General features: G+C 35.4%; 1 protein-coding gene across 1 annotated transcript in view; it reads left to right on the top strand.

The window, feature by feature from the left end:
• Window positions 1–6: 6 nt before the first annotated feature.
• The window catches only part of LOC118736424 (serine-rich adhesin for platelets-like), a 210639-nt gene continuing 188303 nt past the window's right edge, over window positions 7–22342 (top strand). Inside the window, exon 1 of the mRNA XM_036466519.1 lies at window positions 7–3211. Within this exon, the coding sequence (XP_036322412.1) occupies window positions 377–3211 (2835 nt within the window). The 5' untranslated portion in view covers window positions 7–376. The remainder of the gene's footprint in view (window positions 3212–22342) is intronic.

Below are 22342 nucleotides of genomic sequence, written 5' to 3'. Positions count from 1 at the left end.
CGATTATGATTGGAAGAGTATGCAAAAAATGTGCTTGTGAAATTAAATTAAACTTTGGAGGAATTCATAGTGAATAAACAAAAAAAAACAAAGAGCAAAAAATACGACAAAAATCTGTTATGAAACGGCGTTAAAAATTCCAACGCAGCCACATCAATTTCAGTGAACAACGGAAAACTTACAACAACAATATGTGCGGCAAAATAGGACCACCACTGCCACCTACCCTTTCTTATCCCTTTCCCAACCTTCAATACTACCAGAGCAACATCAATTTTTGCCAAGGAAAGCGAATAGACAACTGCCGCACATTAAAAGTGAAGCTTACCGAGCCGTTACAGGCCCAAGCTGCGCCTTATAATTACTGCCAACGAAAATGTCTACCCACCAGCGTCAACAACAAACAGCTGCTCCACGTGTAAACGATACGCAAAACAACCTTACTGAGTCGGAGGACAAAGATGAAAATGGCGATGGCTATGATGAAACTGGCCATGGCATAAACGAATTGGTCAGGCAAAGCACAGGCACAGCAAGCGCTGACGTTAACCAAACTAAAATAAGCCAGCGAAGGAAAACAAAAATTTCTGACAAGCCACAGACGAGTGGCCAACACAAAGTAAAGGATAACAATAACTGCCAAGCGGCAAAGCAAAATAAAATTTCAAGTGAGTGTTCGAGGCACGAGGCCAGCCAAAATGTTAACGCTACCCCACCTTCGCTTGGTGTGAATTTAAAAACATCAATTTACGACTGGGACTCACCCAGCTCATTTACCGGTACAGTGAAGAGGCGGTCCGGTCGCCGGCCACACTCGTTGGCAGCAACAACTGCAAGCGTTGAACGTGGTTTGGGGCATGCGAATGTGAAACAGAATGCAGCTTCCGAGAGCTCAGCGCTGTCAGTGAAAGCTTTAACCCCCACCAAAGATGGCACCACTACCAACCATAACTACAAATTTTTTTGTAATAACAAACGCAACCACTATGCAATTAGTGCCAACAACGCAAACACAGTGGATGGCAGCAAGTTAAAGCGGCGGACGACTAACGACGAAATAACTTTTGCAGGGACCGTCAAACCTGCCAGCAACATGCCAAAGTCTCATCGGCTGGGTAAGGATAAGTCATCGAAGCTGCGGCACAGCAAATCGCTGGCGTCAGCGGATCGAAATGCTAATAATGCCGCTGCAACAAGCTCCCCACCACCGTCACCAAACAGTGACTTGGCGGCCGCTCATAGTTTCCTAAGTGTTTCGCAACATTCCCAGTCTAGCGCGCCTGGCACTAGATCGAAGTCTTCCGATGCCACGTCATTGCCTGCCTCGTACAACCGCAATCTTTGCAATGCCTCCTTCTCCAGCGCGAACCAACTACACGACGAGCCGAATGCCATACGCGATGCTAATTATATGGAATTGAGCTTTTGTGATGGCCGGTACACCGGCGATGAGTCAACGCAGTTTACCGAGCTCTTTCGTGATTTCCCCGTCAGTTATGAATCCACGACGGTCGTCACGAATTCACAGTTTGCAAAGTGTGGTCTTTCGGCGCAAGCGTCACCACGTTCGACGCCTCCCTATCGCGAGCCACCACCGCCAACACCACCACCGATCTCACAGATGCCAACGCGCGACTCGCGCTTCCTCGCCATGCAATCAACCGCCGAGCCATGTGCTTCCCTATCCGCGCCAGCGACACCCTCACGCGGCAAGGTCGTGCTCAGTAAGAAGGAGCGCAAGGAGTTGAGCAAACTGAATGCGCGTCTAGGCGTGTATGATGGTAGCGAGCATGCTGGTGGAAGCGCGAGCGCTCAGTCTAGTCCCTACAAGGGACGTGTATCTGAGTTGAAGAACTGCTTGGCGCGGGGTCTATTTGCTTCGCTAAGTCGTGGTTCGCAGAAGTCACTTACCGCGAATAGCGCGGCACAAGAGGAAGCCACATCATCGTCGAATGAGGTCTCACCGCCGCCACCAGCGCCAGCGGACGCTAGTCCTCCAAACTCGAATGCATCCAACAATAATGATGCAGACTATAGTGAGAAGCTAAAGAATTTGCCAGTGCGTCAGCGTAAGACGCACGTCTCGCACATGGATAACTATTGCCTCTTCGATCCTGTTGATTTCATAAATGAAAAGGCGCTACGGCAACGCACACATGAGCATTTAAGCCGGATGTTTGAAACGACCACGACACACGGTCTACGTGATCCGCTCTTCAGTTCGCGCCAGAACTTAGACTTTAGCGAAGAGGAATCTGTGCCCGAAGTCATCTACAATGAGGATGAGCTGCCACCGGAGGACGACTCTACGCTAGTGGTTGAGGTGACATTCGAGGAAGCTTGCGGTGGCGCAACGAGATCAGCTAATTTCGATCATCACAATTATTTTGTCATTGATCCAGATGACTTTGAAGAGGAACCCATACCTGATATCGGCATACCGAATCCAAATACCAATGAACAACTGGTGCACGCCAACCTCGAAGCATTGGCTGAGCAAACCACTGCCAAAGCAGACGAGCCCATACTACGTGAGTCCGCCAGCTTTGAAAAGTTGCTCGAAGTGCTGGATGCGGCGCCGAGCATGTCGAATAGTCAAGAGTCCAAAGATACAAACACCACCGCTTCCACGACCACAACAACATCCACCGCGCTTGTGGAGTCATCCACCTCCACGAACTCAGCGAGTTCATCCACCTCAGCGACGTCCTCGCAAACGACGCTACAGCGCACGAAAAAGAGGTTAACCTTCCTGAATCTCTCACCTTTTCGGTCGAAACAGCAAATGAGTGGCAGCGCCGTGGCCGGGAATGATAAACGAGCTAAGCGTAATGGCGACAATAAAACGAATGATGCGTCTGCGTGTGACGCTAGTGCCGTAGAGGACACAACGAGTAACGAGCAGCGTGCTGTCTCTGTGCTAGTCAGCTCGGAGCATATGCTTCACCTGCAGCATATGCTGCTGGACGAGAAGGAGCACTTACGCGCGCGTACCGTGCCAATCGAATCGAATTATGTACTCTTCAATCCGGGTCCGGTGCCGAGTCGTAATGTACCGTACAAAATTCGTAAGCCGCGACCGTTGTCCTCACACAGCGATGCAGATAGTGGTTTCCTGAGTCCATGCTCGCCCGATGAGCTGTCCGCGCTGAAGTTCAACTCGGCGATTTTGGTGCTGCAGCAGTGTGACAGCGTGCAGGGATACATTGAGGTGAGTGGTGTACAGTAAGTCATTTAGTACTTGAAGAAAACTAAAAAAAATAAGAAATTTTTGTGGACTTTCTCATATCAAATAAAATTTTTTTGTCTTAGGGTTGTAATAACCGCACTGTGAGACAGTAAATTTTACACACAAGAAAATCAATATAAATACTCGCAAAATAAGAGTCCAATTATAGTATAACTGCATTCTTAGAGAAAATTCTGTAGAATTTAAAAAGTCTAAATTTTTTTGTGCGTAAGTGGAAAACGTGGTGAAATTGTCCTTTAAAATTTTATCCTTGAATATCCTTGAATATTTTGTAATATTGATTTTTGAAAAAATTATGTATTCAAGACTAATATACACATCACCACACCCTCGAATTCCGTCCTTGTAATTTTATTAAGTTAAAAAATAATAATAATAATAATTAAAATGCTATGTTTAATCCCTGTTCCTGGTAAACCAAAAAAAATTTTTTTTTTTAATTAAAATTTTTTTTCTTTCACTTGGTACCCCTATTGTTATTCTACATTGCACTGAATTCTTTAAATAGTTTTTTGAAGTAATCATATCTTTGAAATCTCAAGGCCCTATAAAAAAGTTTCTACATCAGAGTGAAAAAAGCAGTTTTACTACATTAGGCCTCTAATTTCGTGAGTAAACAGGGAGACTTTAGCGTTATGCTGTTCGCCTTTTAGGAATACGTTTTTTTTTTAATTATATCTTTTAAATTAAAAATATATATTTCTTCAGTAAAAGCTATTACATAAATAAAAGCAAATTAAATTTAAAAAAAATGTATAAAAAGCAAATACAAATAAAAAATAATTTTTAAAATTATATGAAATTAAATAAATATATTTTTTTCTTTTTAAAACAATAAAATCTAAAAATTAAATTGGAAAAAGAAAAAAGTTAAATCAAAAAACGACGAAAATAATTTTATATATGTAATAGCTTTTAAAAAAAAAAAAAATATTTTTATTTTAAAAACATAATCTAAAAATTAAAAAAAATACTAAAAAAGAAGGAAATAATAAATGAAAACGAGGTGGCAATAAATAAAATAACTTTCTAAAAATTAAATTACAATAAAAAATATTTTCCTTTATTAAAGAATCAAATCTAAAATCGAAAAGAAAATTTAACTAAAAGAAGAAAAAGAATTTATTCAAAAAAGAATAAATCAAATAAATTCCTAAAAATTTAATTACATTCAAAAAATATTCCTCTTTTCAAAAGAGTAACATCTAAAAATTAAAAGAACATTAAATGAAAGATAGACAAAATTAAAAAAGAAATAAAAATACATAAAATAAGTTTCAAAAAATTAAATGAAAATTTGAAATACATATATAGTTTTTGTTTTTAAACTAATCAAATTTAAAAGTTAAAAAAAGAAAAAAAAAATTATATTAAATTTATATAAACTCGCTGCCCGAGAATCGAACTGCGCCCTGTAAAGTTTCTCTTGCCACAAATTTTAGTACTTAAAGAAAATTTGAAAATTTTTGGAACTCCTTTTGATTACAACGCTAAGATTAAGCAGCTTACTTGCCTACAAAAGCTCATTTTTCAAAATAGTTAATTATCTAACACCACATCTCACTCGTTTGAATGGCTTCACCAACTGTCGCACTCATTTTGAACACGCAATGCAAATCCCTTTGCGGTTCAAAGTCCCTTAATACAACATTCATAATAAAGAATTATATATATTTTGTACTTTTGCTGATAATCTGATGGTAAATAGCGATTTACAGCGTTTATGAGCAGCGACACCATAGAAGCACCGGGCAATAAGCCGCTTAGCAGAAATTATGATTAGATAAAATACTTTAGCGCCCTTTCACATGCACGCATGAGCGTCTTAAATTCAGCTCAACAGCAAAGTCGCAACAGTCTTAACACATTTAAATCGTTTCTTCTAGCAATGGATTACACACACTTTCTTAAGCCAACCCTCTGCAAAGTCGTTACCCCGATGCTGCTGCTGCTGCTGGTGCTGCTTGAGGGCTCATTTCCGTTACTTATCAGCAACACCCATGAAAATGCATTTTCCGTAGCGTCCTGCAGTCAGTGGAGGGAGGAAGATGAAGTAATTGCGGAAGTAGTACATGCTGCGAAACGAAGGAAATCATTCGGTTATCTACCCTCAAAAAATTGTTGGATTTGGTTGCGAAATTGCAATAATTTCATGTTTGGTTAGTGAAGCTTGCTGGTGTGTGCGGGCGATGAAGCGGCGGGTTAAATGTGCGCAATTACCAAGGGAGCCCTACATATAGCTTGGGTGGGAGCGCACGCACATTCACATGCACACTCTCGCATATTTTCAAAATTACAAATGGCATTCGTGTCCTGCGAAAGCACTTCCTTTTACTCTTCCTGCTCTTGTGCGGCGTTGCTATGTTGTTGTGTGAAGTGCAACACTTGATTTCTTGCCATTTGCCACTTGCAGAGCGCCACTCTTCATACAAATACATACTCAAAAGGGTAGTGATGATTGCATCATTCAAGAGCTGTCGCACGCATCCACCCTCACCGTGCTTACTTTCGTACTTCTTCATATGCATTGTAAAAACTCTAATCGTCGCGTTGCGTTGCTGCAAGTGACACCGCCATTAACGCGTCGCTGTGAGAGCATGCAATTTTTAGATTTCCCTTTCTTCGCTGAACGCACTCGTCGGCCTGTAACGACCCTTGGGAGCAATCAATCGTTGCCTCGTCCGCCGTCGACGTTCTTGCCATTTCCTTGATTCATTTCGGCATGCAGCAACAAATTTTCGTTTCCTCAACCAAATTGCTTTAGTGCCTTCTCTCTCTGCTCTAATATCGCCTAAGAGGTGTGTGCAGGTGGGGTCGACATACGGTGGTGGGGCCGACTATCTGGAAATATAGGTATACATTATTTTTTAGTTTGGCACAAGTGCAGTAAATGGCAACTGTAAAGAATTTTCGGATGTATTAATCCCAATACATACCAGTGACACATGTAGAGCATGGTTCAAAAAAAAATTTATTAAAAACTAAAAAAGAAAATTTTCTGATTAAAAATGCAGTTAAAAATGTATGTACGTATCCTGTTACACAAGAAAAAAATTTGTAAATTCTAAAAATATGGGCTATTTGATTTTGAATTTAATTTCACAATATATATAATGTATAAATAATAACTTTTTTCAAAAATTTTTATTCTTCGCTTATCTAATCTTAATTGCTATCAAAAAAGTGAACTTGAATGCAATCCCATCAGAGTTTAATTTCATTAAAGAAACTGGCGAATTTATGTGACATCGCCTATAGAGCCTCATTGAGCATAATACATGTTTTACAAAGAAGTATCTTCCAACTCCTTAAGGGCATATTTTTAACAAAATTATGTTAAATCCAAAAATAGTCCGCAGTAGCCCCGAAAAAGCTTCGTCTGTTTCGATTTTCGCATTAAGTGCAGTGGATGATTCGAAAAAAGCATGAATAATGCTGGTTCTCTTGGGAGCCACATTTATAGAAATCGAGACAGAACTTTTCCGAGGCCGAAAAGGAAGTGAAGCGTCGTGAAAAGGTCAATTGCGGTAATAAATAACAGGGTAACTCCGGCTAAGATAGTAAAAAGGCACCAAAGTCTTGGGGGAAAATGTTAATATTTTTTTTAAACTGATTTTATGTATTTCTTCTTTCTTTATTTAATTTTCCCTAGATTTTTAGATCTTTTTGTATAAAAAAGGATATATTTATTAATTTAATTAATTTTTTTTGGAACTGGCTGCCGGTCTCACGAAAGCAATTTAAGTGAAAATTTTTTTTCAGTTTCCTTATTAAATTCAAATAAAATTATAATTTTTCACATAAATTTGTTTCATGATACTGGCTATGTTTGTAGTTTTTTCTTCTTCCAATTAAATTTTGATTTTTTTTATAGTTAAGTTTTCTGTTAATTTTAAAATTTTGTTGTTTAAAAAGATTTTTTTTTAACTCATTTAGTTTTTAAAACCTTTACTTATGTTTATTTTATTTAGTTTTTCTTTTTTTAATTGTTTGATGTTTTATTTCATTTTGTTTTTGAACATTATTTATAAAATTAATTTTTTTTAATAAAAATATTTTTTTTTTGTTAATTTTATTTAAATTTTAAGCAGTTTTTTCTTCTTTTTTGATTTAATTTTTTCTTTTTCTAATTTAGTATTTAGAATTTATTGTTTTGGAAAGAAAAAAAATAGTTTCTTTTATTTCATTTAATTTTTAAAAATACTTTTTTAATTTTTGCTTTATTCATTTTATTAATTTTTTAATTTAATTTTTTTTTATTTATTAGCTTTTGTTATAAAGATATATTTTTAGAATTTAATCTAATTTTTGAAAAAAAAAAAATTGTTAAAAGACGAACAGCATAACGCTAAGACCTTCTAGTTAGCAAATATTTCGATTAGTCCTTCGAAAGACTGTAAATAGCTTTCAAGATAGTTGCCAGAATTGACAATTACCTTACGAAAGACTCCTCGGTTAGAATGATGTGCCTCCTTCTGGCCCTCATAGGGGGCATACGCAATGGACAAATCTTCCTCCGAGTGGAAGTATGTGTCGTTCGTATGCGCCTTCCTAACCTAACCTAACCTTAGCCTCCAGCCGTGTTACTTGTCTAAGAACAGACCAGATGTGATGTGACCTAAGGATCAGCTGTTAAATTTCCGCAACTAGTTATTCCGATGCTCGCAGTTTATTTCCAGTGTCAGTGGAAAATTTGCGAAGGCAAACTCTTACAGCATAGAGCGAAATGTTTACGAACGTCAGTGAAATCCTTCAAACCAAATCTATTTTATGGCTCATTAATTTCGCTATTCAATAAGCGATTCTACTTTAAAATAACCACTAGCACAGCGTACAATCTTACCTCTCAGTACTTAATATGCTGGGCGAACGTTTGTAGAAGCTGATGGTACTGATTCCCGTAGGAGGTTTGGAATCAATTAGAGTTAGACTTTCCGCTTCCTTTATAGCAATAAAAAAAGTAAAAATTTTCTACATTTCTTCAAATTAAATAAAAAATTTTCATTTAAGCCCACATGTTCGCCCACAAAAGCCTACTTTCTGCGTGCAAAAAAAAAAAATTGCAAACATTACGCACGCTTGCCATGCCTACACGCCACACTGAACCACGTACACGTATCCCACGCATAGTTTTAGGCGCGTGTGGCAGTAATGCCACAAAACATCCGCCACTTGATATGTGAAACGTTGACTGCATACGAAATTTAGCAAGCAAAATTATTTGCAAGAAAAAGGGAGGGGAGGGTGAAAAACACAGTCGAGCATTAGAAAAACAAAAATGTGAGCTATATACATTAATAAAGGGTGTCAAATGTCAAACATACTATGTACGAATGTACGAATGCGATGGCAGTGCGGCAGGCAATGCACAGTGGTTCGAATAGCAGATCTAGCTGGACGAAAGTCAAAATTTTTTTGTTTTTAAAATACTTAATGTTACTTGGAATACATTCCTGACAATACATTCAAATAGAAATTGCATTCATTAAAGCATTAACATATGAAAACAAACAAAAAAAGGTAAGTCAACGCCGCCTATTTGAGAACTCTATTTTAAAAGCTGAAATTTAACTTAAAAGACTGCTAATTGCACTCACAAATATTTGCATAATTGCAAATTAACTTTATAAACAAAAAATTACACTCATTCCGCTATAGATTCAGGGGTCATAACGCAATTTATGTCCACATTGGTATAAGCAAATTTATTCTGAATAATCGTCGTTTTGATTAATTAGAAAAATAAATTAAAGAGTAGGAAAAGTAAAGGCCGCCGAAGGCCGTTGTAAAACCACTTGCATATTATTCATTACACCTTCGCAAATGCAGAGGGTAAGTTCGATAACCAAGTCTAACCGAATTGGTTTAGATATTTACATTTTAGTGACCGTATGTCAAATCTCAAAATTCCAAAGTAATTATTAACAGGAATGTATCTGAATATAAATATAAGATCAGTGGCGGATCCACGATGGAGAGGGGGAGAGGGGTGGTGTGTTAAAACAGAAAAATACTTGGAGTTATAAAACCTTTGGTTATGTAAAAGTTAAAAAAAATACTACCTCGCGAATTTTCTGCTTTCTGAAATTAAAAAATTATACAACAGGCATGCAAATCTTTAAACGCTGTTAAACAATTTTTTCTGAAATTTATTTGTGTTTCTTGCTGTGATCTTAAATTTTAGTCATGGTAAATAAAATCTTATGAAGTGAGTTGTTTGACATTTGGTATTGCTGAAACTTATAAAAGACAACAAGGTGTCCGTTATTAGTAAATTGAAAGAAATATCTGATGAAAATGCTCGTTCCGAAGTAAATAAAGTAAATTAAGTAAGTGACTTTAGATTCGTAATCAGCAACCCAGAAAATCCCCAGATACCCAGTTACATAGAAATCTACCGATATTTTTAAGTTTTCGTCCGCCATATTGGATCCGCCATTTTGAGTTTTTGGTAAATGACTTTAGATTCGTAATCAGCGACCCAGAAAACCCCCAGATACCCAGTTTCATAGAAATCTACCGATTTTTTTTAATTTTCGTCCGCCATATTGGCTCCGCCATTTTGAATTTTTGATAAGTGACTTCAGATTCGTAATTAGCGACTCAAAAATCCCCTAGGTAAGAAGTGGTGTAAAGATCCATCAACGAGTATTTGTTAAAATAGTTTCGTCCAGCTAGATTTGCGATCCGAACCACTGTGCAATGGTAGTACATAATTGCTGTAATGCAACACTGCTCAAGCGTGCAATTATAGTGGTAAAACAACAGCGCTGGTATGGCAACAATGCGCAAAATGTTTACATGGATGGGGTGGGGTATTGAATTGAACGTTGGTAAGGAGAAAAGTGTAATGGAGGAGGTAGTTAAAAAGGAATGTATGAATATTAGGGCGGAGTAATTTAATTTCGAAAAGAGTGTATGGTATATTCTAAGTCTGCATACGATTCTAAGCAAAAATGGTGAACAAAGTGTATACCAAATACCTCCCAATTTTTTTTAAATCAGTGTATTATAATTTTTTCTGGACGAAATTAATTTTTTATTTACAAAATTTTGTGTTTTCTTCATATTTAAGAAACTACTTCATAAGTTCGGAATGCTGTTTTACGTACAAATTTTTTTGGTGTAATGAAAGATAAATTTCTACCAAAAAAGCTACAATATACAGATTTTTCTTTTGAAAATTGGGAGAGTCAAACGTCATTTTTGGTATATAGTTTGTTCGCCATTTTTGTTTTCTTCGAAAATTTTGCTCCGAACAAATTACTCCGCCCTAATGAACATGTTCTCTTAATATGAAGTCAATGCTGTATCTATGCATGCTTAAAAACAAAAACAATTATAATTTGTTTGTGGTGATTATCTCCGGTTAAGGATTTTTATCGCAATTTTTGGGGATTCTTCTTTCACTTTTCCGGATTTTTGTAGGTAAGTTTTGGCCTTTTCTCCGAACTTTAATGGATATTTTCGCAACTCTTCGGTATCTTTCGCGATTTTTTTAAATTTTTAATTTTTTTTTAAGTTTTCCGTACTTTTTTCCAATTATGGAAATTTTTTGGAACTTTTTGGGATTTTTTAATAATTTTTCAAGTTTTTCCAAGACCGCTGTTGGTGCCTTTCTCGAAACTTCTTGAAGTTTTTGAAAATTTTTGGAGACTTCTCGCATCCTTACGGGACTTTTCAATTCAAGTTCGGTACATTTCGAGATCGAATTATTCAAATTGCTCAATGTGTATTGAGTTGTTGAAATTTATAGACCTATATAGCTATCGATGTATTATTGAAATTTCTCAACTTAATGAAATTTATCAAGTTATCGATATTTATTGAATTATCATTATTTATAGTGGTCACGAAATTTATCGAATTATCGTAATGCAGCGAGTTCTTTCAACTTATCTAGTTATCGAAATTTTTGTTGATTTACTGAAATTTGTCGATTTATCGAATCGAAGTTTTTGGAATTATCAAAATGTGTCGAATTATCAAAATTTTAGGGTTATATACATAGTAAGTTATTGAGTTATCACTGCTTTTATCGGGTTATCGGAGTGTACCGAGTTATCGAAATTTGTCGATAGCTTTCGAAAAAATATGGTGCTATCTAAATTAACTGAGTTATCGAAATGTATAGAGGTATCCAAAGTTTATCGATCTATCGATTTATATCGAGATATGCATATACATTTTTGAGATAAGTCGAATTATCGAATTTTGTTGAGTTATCGGATTTTAGTATTTTTGAAGATCATCGATTTATCGGTATGTATTAAATTATCAAAACTTATCGACAAAATGGAAGGTATCGTGTTAATTAAAAGTCCTGCCAAGTATCTCAAAGATTAAAAAAAAAATTTAGTCATGTTTTAGTTCCAAAGCAGGAGATTTTCCGTAATGTAATTTTGTCCCTTTTAAGTTAAACGATGTGCTATGTTGAAAAACCTCACCAAGGCACTTAAAAACTAGAAAAACGGTCGAATTTCGACTGTAACTGGCACTCCTAGCAATATTTTAAAAAGCAAGTCATGAAAGTCGGTTCAGTATTTTTAGAGTTTACTACGATCAAATGATTTGCATTTAAATGTAAAAAAATATAGAATGGATGGATTGAACAACCGGTGAAGCTTTAGAATGACCTTAGCCTTTAATTAGTTTACTGCAATTGCCCAGATGGATACAAAAATGCCAAATAGATCATTGACATGCGTTATTATAATTAACTAACTTATTCTGCTTATATACCTTCTTATCTATTTAAAACCTAGAAGCATGCATACTAAAACATATTGAACGAACAACACGTCATCCCATGAAATGGAAAAAAATTATCTTTCTTCGAAAATCATAAAACAAAACAAAAACAACAATTAAACGATATAAAAAATTACAAAAAAAAAAAAAAAACACAACAAACACTCCTTTGTGCGACACGCGTGTGCTACTTAGTTGAGGCTTTTGGCTGCACGCGTGCAACCGAAATAATTTTGTTACTTTACCCCCGTGTGACATATGCGACAAGCAAGCGCATGTTTTGTAATGCGCTGCCTAGCAGTGGTTGTGTTGTTGTTGCTGTTGCTCATATTCGGCAATCATTAGCCCAATAAGTTGTAAAAATTGTCTCGCCACTTTTACCGCAGCCACTTTTACCGGCAGCAGCAGCTCAACCACCCCCGCACACCCTTTCTGGCATGCCACGAAATAATCATCATCATCAGTCAGTTACTTATTTTGCCGCGCTTGAAACTCGCTGACCGCTCAGCAAATGAAATGAATTGCATATGAGTAAGTTGCGTCGACCTGAGGGTTGCAATGCCGCCGCTTGCGCCTAAGTGTATGTGTGCCTTCTGGGTTTGTGCGTTTTGTGCACCCCCTTTTATTGCTACACTTGCCGAGTTGACAAATCCTCGGGTTGAGCCGCGTGTCGCAACGCTTGTGCTGTTTTTTTTTTTTTTTTTTTGCTGGCACCCCCAACACCACTTTTCTCTTAACTGTGATTTATGACTGCAATAAAAGTGCCGGCGGCTGTAAAACATAAAAGCTCTGAGTGCATAAATAAGTAAGTGTGTGTGAGTGTTTGTATGCTTGCCTACTCCACTCAATTGCTTCAATTGCAACATTGCATTGCCGTAATATATGCACATACATATGTATACATATGTGTATGTTTGTTTGCCTATTTGCGCTCATACATTTGCGCCACACATTTGCATTGATGTATTTCATGCTTCGTTGCATGCTGTTAGGCGCAAAGTGCAGCATTTACATACCCAACCTACAATTGCACACACACACAACTCACACTCGCCAACATCAATGCATTCAGTCATTCATTCAATCCATTTCCTACTTAGTACTACTTGCAATCCCTATTTTTTGTTTTGCAGTCAAGTGGGTCAGTTGGCTGGCTCATCCGGCCATTTATGCAAATTTTTCTAGGCAATTGAGTCAATGCAATGGTTAAATCATTCATTGTAGAAAGAAGCATTTTTCTAAAGCTGCTGCTGCTGCTGTGGTTTTGTGGCTATTCTCTTTACTTTTGCGTTTTACTTTGTTGGCTAAGAGCATATTTAGGCCATTTAAGTAGTGGTGCAGCAGTTGGCCGGAAGAAAGCCATTTTGAAAAGCGTGCACACAGAGGCATAGCGCCTGATTTAAAGATCCACTAACAATGAGAATTTAATGTCAAATAAAGTGCAATATTTTTTGCATACCCCAACCAACCTTAAGCCGCTTTCATTATGCTTTTTTTTGTATGCGTTTTGCCTTAATATGCGCAAGTGCCTTCATCCATGCACTGCAGTCCATTTGGTGGGTACCTTCGCTCGCTGCCAAACTCATTCAAGCGAAATGCTTAATTAATATGCATGTATGTATATGTGCAAGCCACCGGTGCGCTGCCGCCTCGGGTAATACAAATTGCTTTTTAATTTCATATTTAAGTTACATTTAATGCGTTATTAACTTCCGCCAATCGGAAATTACCATTTATGTGCAAGTCTGCGTGAAGCATGCCCTGAAGTCTTCATATACATACGTACATACACGAATGGCGGTGCATTAAGTGCAACTGAAAGCTGGTATATTTATTGGGAAACTACCTTTCGATCTGAAAGGAAAAGTAGGAGGATAATGAACAACGTATGGTTGTCATTAAAAGCAAATTAAATTTAAAGTTCAGCGGTTGATCCGATATCTGCAGTTATTTAATATTGTAATGTTATAAAGAAACTTATGTCAGTAAGTGAAATTTTTGAATGCTAAAGAAAATACAAGAAAAATTACCACTTGTTTTTTCGTTTGGTTTTCTGACCGCCAAAAATACGCAAGCGAAATTTTCTCAAAATTTTATGTTTGATGCGGAAATTTTCGAAAAGAGTTGCCGCCAGCAAAACAAATATCTACAATTTTTTATTAATCAATGCTATCAGATCAGCGCCGTTCGTACGATTTTCAAAAGTGAGGTGTCAAATTAAAGGGCGCGGGGCTGTAGATATGTAATGTGGTTTTACTTTTAAGAAAAGAGTTGCCACCTTTAAAAAAATTAATTTGAAATTATTTAAAAAGTTAAACTAATTATAATAAAATGGGTATCGATCGAAATGAGTTTAAAAGCTTTGAAGTTAATTCACTGGAGGGGTGCCAACTGTTTAAAAAATTAAATTAAATTTAAATTAAGGGAACTAGATAATGGACATACATATTTATCACGATTATCGTGCTAAGCGAGCAGATTTTAAGAAGGTAGATAATAGTTTGTAAATATTTTAAAGAGGGTTGCCACCTGTATCAAAGGTCGATTTCAGTTAACTTATATACAACAAAATCGAAATGGGGTATTATAACCTTTATACCTGCCCTTTGTTTGAGAAATCAAAATCAAATTAATTCATCAGTTAATTGAAATTTGTGTAACAAGAAAGTCATTGAAAAAGATTTTAGCTTGAAAATACGTTTGAAAAGGATGTCCACCTGTTTGAATGGTCGAATTTAGGCAACTTATACACAAGTTTTATGAAAAATTAAAAAAAAACTCGAATAAATAAATATCTTGTATTAGGCTTGCCACCCTTTCGAAAAGTCGTACCGATCTAGCTAAGTATATACGTATATTATACGAGAGCGAATTTTTCATTAGGGTTATTAGATTTGCACCGTTCTTTTCAATTTCAAAAATGAGAGGTGGCTGTATATTTGGGTTAAGATTTTATTTTTTGAAGCTGGAACTTTTTTTTTTTTTGGTACAGAGTGATTTAAAATTTTGGAGATATTAAAAACCGAAACTCTCTTCACTCAGAAACCAGTACACGGCATTTAGATGAAATATGGCATTCGAATCGCTTATAACTCTGATTAATATTTAGAAAATTTTTTAGATGTTTTTAAATTCGTGTTTTAAGGCCATGCGGGTTCACTAGTTTTCAAATTTTTTAACTCATAAAAAAATCGATAAAAATTCGATAGCAAAAATCGATAAGAAAATCGATAAAAAAGTATTGATAACAAACTCGATAAAAGTATCGATAACAAAATTGATAGCGAAATCGATAAAATATCGATAACAAAATCGATGACAAAATCTATAAAAATTTCCATAGCAAAATCAATAATAATATGGGCAGCAAAATCGATTAGAAAATCAATAAAAATATCGATAACAAAATCGATAACAAAAATCAATTAGAAAATCGACAAGTAATCGATAACAAAACCGATAAAAATAACGATAAGTCCCGAGAATCCCGGAAATTTCTAAAATCCTCAAATAGTTCCCAGATTGAGTCTCTTTGTCTGTATCTATTTCATTTTCTCTATAATTACCTTTATTTTAATCTATCTTCCTCCATCTTCATCTTTACTTTTATCGGTATCCTCCTGGTCATCTTTTTCTTTTATCTTTGTTTTTACTTTTATGTTTGTCATTTTCTTCACCTTTGCCCTTATATAAGTAAAGTGTTTAAATTTAGCTTGGTCTTCATTTTTGCCTTTATCTTTACGCCTCCTTTTTTTTGTTTTTATTTTTACCTTTGCCTTTATCCTTTTCTTTATCTATGTACGTACTCTTCTTTACTTTCCTTCTTGTATTGGTCATTTTCTAAGTGTTATTCTTTAACCTTTTATTAGCAAGTTTTTGTTAAATACATTCAAGAAGCACTTGTTTCCGTCCCAACCATTTCCGTTGCACCATTTCCAACGAACCAACGCCGCTAAAGAAATTTCACTTCAATAAAATTTTGAAAACATTTCGCTACATATCTTTGGCGGTTAGTGCAACGTGCACTTCAAATTTTCATATTAAAATTTCCGAAATAAAAGCTCTGCGTTCTTATTTTCTGGTATTGTTATATACATGCTTTAATTTTAAATAGTTAATAGCAAAAACATGATTAATAATAATAACGATTGTAGCCAGAGATATAAAAATAAATGATGTCCTCAGAAAAGCAATGTATTTGTTTGCCGCCTGCAAGCATTAATCTCGCTATGACAGCATTTTATATTTTATATTTGTAAATAAATCGTTGTTCACATCAAAGCCCGCATCTCCTCCCTATGCAAAGAACGTTTTACTTGCATACATTTGCAACCAATTTACCGTTGTATGGCATGACAGGAATTATGTAATATATCCGACAACATCTGTTCGCAACATATTTAACATTGTACGGTGATTTTAATCAGCAACATTTATATGAAACACATACATTTTTTCCATTTTTAATAACAATTTTGTAATCAGCCAAAGCCATATTCGCATACATACATATGAATATAAGTATCTATATGAACATATATTTATACAAGCAAACCAAATAATAAATAAGCATGTGGCTGCTAGTATTTTCTCCAAATTAAAATTGTAAATAATAATGATGGCTGTAATAGTAATGATAATTATTGCATTGCTGTCGAAGTACTTTAGTTGAGCGCCAGCAACCGCTGGCAATTAAATATAACACACAAATGTGTGCACAGGCTTGTGCGCCTGGAATTATGCTAGCATATTTTTTAAACACATTTTTCCCAATGCACAAAAGCGTGTTGCATTCACTGAAATGTGCATATTCAAATAATATGTGAAAATAAAGTAAGTAGTTATATTGAGTGAATGCCTACATTATGTCAAGCATTAAGCGGCCAAGGCGAATTTATTAATGCACCATCAATATATAAGCAAACAAAAGCGCACACACACAACACACACACACACCCCTGGCGACAAGCATATGTATTAGAGTGTTTGATTATTTTCCTTTTTTCCGAACCCGGTTTTCGAGCTATTCGAAAAATTACAATTTGAAAAAAAAACCGGTTTCCTCTTTTGAAATTAAGAAAAAAGCGCATAAACCGGTTTTATTTTACATTGTTTTCGTACAGTGAAAATGCTTATTTTGGTGTGAAGTCGTGACAAAAGAAATTACAGTTAAACTACTTATAGAAAAAATAAGAGTAAAATAAGTACGAAGTTTTTTTAAGATCAAAAGTTAAAGAAAAAAATTTGTGAAAAATGCACGTTTGATCTTATGTTAACTTTTTTTAATACTTTATTGGATCTTTTTATTCTTTTCCGATTAGATATGCCATGGTTCAATATCCGGTCCCAGCAACATCAAAAAAAAGGAAAACCTTCGAGTTTAGGCGTTTCTTTTAAACCGGAAAAATCCTTAAAAACTTAGAAAAACTCGGTACTTTTATTGAGAAATCAAGATGTGTATGCAATCAAAAAAAAAAACCGGTTGGTTCTATAAAAAAAAAATCCGGTTTATTCGATATTCGAAAAATCAAGATTTCACAAAAACCGCCTATAGATATCCACAAAAAGGCGGTTGAACCCGGTATGGAAAAACCGAGTCAATCACACTAATATGTATGCCGCTATAATTACGGTGACCATCCGTCCTGTATTCTACGGGATAGTCCTCATTTTTGACACATTGTCCTGGTAACTTATTTATTTTATACGGGACGCCAAATGTTCTGTATTTCTTTTAATGTCCTGTATTTGTCCCGTGTTCGGTGTTTCGAGGCCTTAATAGGTCATTAAAGTAGCATGCCTATGAACGTGTAAAGTTGGTATATGATAGTAATTTTTTCTATAAACAGTTATTATTTTCTAATCCGAATGCCTCTGATTCGAATCAAGGAATACACACAGTGACCAAAATAGAAATTAGGACTCCACTTTTTTAGTAAGTTTTGGCTATTTTTCCTTAGTTTATTTAATGTTTGTTATTTATTTTATGAAAGTAAAGCCCTTTTCCTAACAAAAAAGCATGTAACACCGAATTTCCAACTTTGTGCAAAAACTATAAAAATTAGCATGGCAGAAGTTTCACCAAAATTTCAAATTTTTTAATTAGAATCTTCGGAAAAAAATTTGGTTTGCAGCTTTGCAACTCATTAAAATTGGGTATAATAAAGTGTGAGTGGAAAGTGCTGCTCATTTGGTTCTCTTACGAAAAAATGGTCGAACATACTTACTTTGTGTGAAAATTTTTTAACAAATTTTATGGGGTAAAAATCTCGAGAAAATTATCCTACAAATTTGTGATATTACCAAAAGGATACGGTTTCGGGGCTAATACATCTACGATCATTGAAGAAGGCTTTAAGATCTGTAAGCTGTTGTGGATAAAATTTGAAAAATTGATTTTTTGTCCCGTATTCGGCTCTCATAAATATGGTCACCGTAGCTATAATCTCATTCACAGACATTGATGCATGAGCGAGGGACGATATGAATTATGTTGCTGCCGCAGTTGTTATTGTTGTTTTCACTGTTTGTTTTTGTTGTTGTTATGTGGCGATGCGGTTGCTTGATTCAGTTTGTTGGCGGTTAAAATTTTCATTTTATTTCATTTCCGTTGTTTCTTTTTATTTCATTCCCCCCCCTCCCCTTCCCCACTAGCCAGTTTAATTTCATTGCAAGCGTGCATAATTTTTGGTCGCCATCACTAGTTAAATTTATGAAAGTGCATGTGTGCGTATGCATGCTGCATATGCATGAGTTGGTTGACAAAATGAAATGCATTTCACATTTCATGTATACAATCTTGCGCCTTTTTTTTTGCATTGCCTCACGCTATTTTCCATCAGCCAATTGCTTTCAATAAAATGCACTCACACATATGCGCGCTCGGTATTTGGCACTTTAGTGGTATTGGTGCCTGTGTGTGCTTCAATGAAAGCTATTTTCCACATGCGCAATATTGCTGCAATTTTATTTTATTTTTCATGTTTTATTTTGCATTTCTTTAGATTTGCTATTATAGGCAACTGGCGTGTAAAAGGAAAAAATTTATAAAAAAATGAAAATTATATTTCATTGCAAAATAGCAACTCAGCCTCAACATATTGCCGCCATATTTTCGAAAATGAGTTTTTAATTTCTTTTGCTACTTTTTTCTTTTCTGTCTTTCTCTCTTTGTTCTTCTTGTCCTATTTTTATTTTTCCATTTCACATATGCAGCCCGTTACGCTGCATTTTCTTGTATATAAAAGTATCTAATATCGCGGAAAATTGCCTGCAACAAGGCATTTCATGCAGATGCACCCACATCGAAAAGCAGCAATCGGCTTTTATTGCACTCATTTACCGCTATTAAAAAAAAAAACATGAGAACAACTTGTATGCAGTTAAATATGATTGGATGTCTTAAAACCATTAGCAACGCTGATTTTTATTTAATTTTATGCCGCAATTTGTCCAATGGATCTAATGAGCTCAGTAATTGCTTGGAAGTTATATGCAACTATGATTATAATGAAGGGATAGTTACCCAATGGACTAAACAATCTTTGAGCCTAGTTCATAGAAATAGGATCACTCCAAATCTAGGCTTCCTTTTATCAAAATTTAGGCACTTTAAAGAAAGTTATGATGCTGAAATTTGTTCGGTTTTTTTTTTTAATAATGCCATGCTCCTCATTTTCGATGGAGTTGTGTTGTTGAATTTTTGTCTTTTATCAAGAACCTCTGAGATGTTTACCTTGCCCCATTGAACTACGTTAGCGAATAGTAAACAGAGTACCTTTACATTTCCTTTGAGTTTTGTACTACATATCGACGGCTGAGTGGAAGACCGGCCGATATTGGCAGCCGGTTCAGAAACGTCCTATCTCATAAAATAGCTCAAGAATGCTCTACTTCCGAATTTGGTTGAATAACGCCTTATCTCAACGGAAAATAAATTAAAAACTATTGAACTCGCATGGCGCTAAAACGCCCCAAAATTTACTTAAAAAAAAAAAATCGCTTGATGTTAAATTGTAATTGCGCAAGTCCAAATGGAAATTTTTATTGCCACACTTATGTATTTGCAGCGCCTTCGTGGATGCCATTGTAACTCAAGCTTAAACAAGTTGCACTCACTTGACGCCCAACACTTTAAAAAGACACGCCTTACTTTTAAAATGCTGTTGCTTACTTTGCCACTTCGTTGCCGCAATTTCTCTTTGTTAACTGGCAAGCAATCGCCGGCACTTTTAGTGTCTCTCATTATCTCGCTTTTCTTTGCTGGCGAGCTGCCTCAGTTGCTTTTTGCTTGCAATTTCCGCAACAGTTTTGCTTGCTGGCTTCGTTGCTCGCTCTGCAAGTGTCAGTCTTGTATAATATTTATCTGACGTGTCGTGAATTTTTTTTTCTACTTTGCATTATTTATTTTCTGAGACAACACTTTATTTACATTTTCGCTTTGTTATCGTTTGGCTTTTATTGCCACTTTTTCTTTTGGCAGCAGTATGACTGATAACGCTGGCAGAACGAACTAACGCTGGTCATCTATTAAGTTGTTGCAATACAGCTTTTTTGCGTTTTAAAGCGAGAAACGAAGAAAGTGTTTGTATTATAATCCGCTGCTGGTTTTAAAACGATTTATTGTTTCATGTCCGTTGCTTATGATTTATCTTGCTTTCGTCGGATTTTATTTTTTTTTTGTATGAGACAAATTTAATGATTGTAAGTTCTATTTAGCAACACAGCTGCAAGTGCATAGCTTGTAGTAATGCAGCTTATTTTCTTTTTTATGGTTTTTCATAAAACATTTTTCACTATGTACAAGCAATGACAGCATTTTAGTTTATACGCTGCCTACTTCTAGGCGCAGAAACCATGAGTTTCCGCATCATTGTTGTTTTTTGCACTAACTGCACTTTATATTCGTAACAGTCCCCAGTTGCTTGTATTTACTACTAAAATGCAATTATTTTTTTTGAGCTGAAACATCTTCACTCCCAAAAGAATGCTATGAAAAAATAATTGCCCTGCATTGCGTAGTCTACTAAGCACTTGGGACTTGAAAAATAACTACAATTATGTGTAAGTTGTTGCAAACACATCCACACACTTATACATATATACCAACACAGGAAGCAGGAACTTACTTGTCTTACACGGCCATTGCCTTGCCGCACACCTTCACAATGCTACGCAACTGATGAGTCATAAAAAATGTTTACAAGTTATCCCCAGGCTGCATCAGCTGCTGCTACTATTGCTTACTTTCCAAAGTACGCTTTTTATGCCGGCTTTTAACTTTTTGTTTTTTTTTGAAATGTAATCGACAAATAAAACATCGGGGGTGTGCTTGCGGCCTGCTTTGGCTCTGCTGATTGAAAAAAAAATGGCTATCCTGGAGGAGTCTGAATTGCTACGAATGCAAGTGAGGCTTAAAAGCTACAAAGTAAACAAAGTGCGACAAATGAAAAAAATACAAGTAAACATATTTTCAGGTTCAATCAAAAGATTGTTGCCAGGGCATTGATAATGCTGCTATGGGGGGCGCATAAGCTGCTCGAAGCTAAATCAACTTGAAGATGAAAAGAAAATTGATGAGCAATGTAGATGGTATTGGACAAATTTTTTATGTAAGTTAATTAAAAACTGATACTTTAAGGTTGCGCTTTTTTAAATTTCCACGAAAACATTGCAAGAATAGTCTACTTTCTCGAATTCATATAAAATCTGGATAAATATATACACTTACTATGTGCACATAAGTAGGTTGGGAAATGTGCTAAATTTTAGTTTGCACTCTGCTTTTTACATTTTCAGTTTCTTGTATGTGACATTTCTATTTTTCCTTTATGAAGCTCGCATTGTGTTAACTGTTGAAGTGTAATATTCTAAGAAGTGTTTGCAAGAAATTCATTGTTGACTTTTGACCAGAGACCGAACATAGCAGTTATTGATGAAAATTGTCATTGAAAAATTCACTATGAAGGAAATGTTCTACAACTAAGTGGTAGTTAAATCGATTTATTTTTTCACCGCGAATCAAAATTGAAAATAAATTTTTATGCAAAATTAAAAAAAAAATAATTATTTCTGAGTTTTATTATATAAATTATTTTTATCTAAATAATCTGTAAATAACAGTTATTTTTGCTTTTTAAATTATATATCTTAGATAACAGTTATCGAAGACCTTTATTTATAAAAGTCATTAATATAAATCAGTTACCGACTTTTATTTTTTTGGTCATACGTATAAAAGTCATGTATAATTTTTCGCAGTTAAGAAGGTGTTGGAGAACAAAAGTTTACTACGACTTATACAAATGACTTTTATATGTATGATTTAAAAAATAAAAGTCA

This window comes from Rhagoletis pomonella, unplaced genomic scaffold (genome assembly GCF_013731165.1).
Source record: "Rhagoletis pomonella isolate Grant_MI unplaced genomic scaffold, Rhpom_1.0 Rhpom_scaffold_00003, whole genome shotgun sequence".
Lineage (NCBI taxonomy): Eukaryota > Metazoa > Arthropoda > Insecta > Diptera > Tephritidae > Rhagoletis > Rhagoletis pomonella.
The sequence above is the reverse complement of the archived record's forward strand: the minus strand, read 5'-3'. Positions and strand labels throughout refer to the sequence as shown.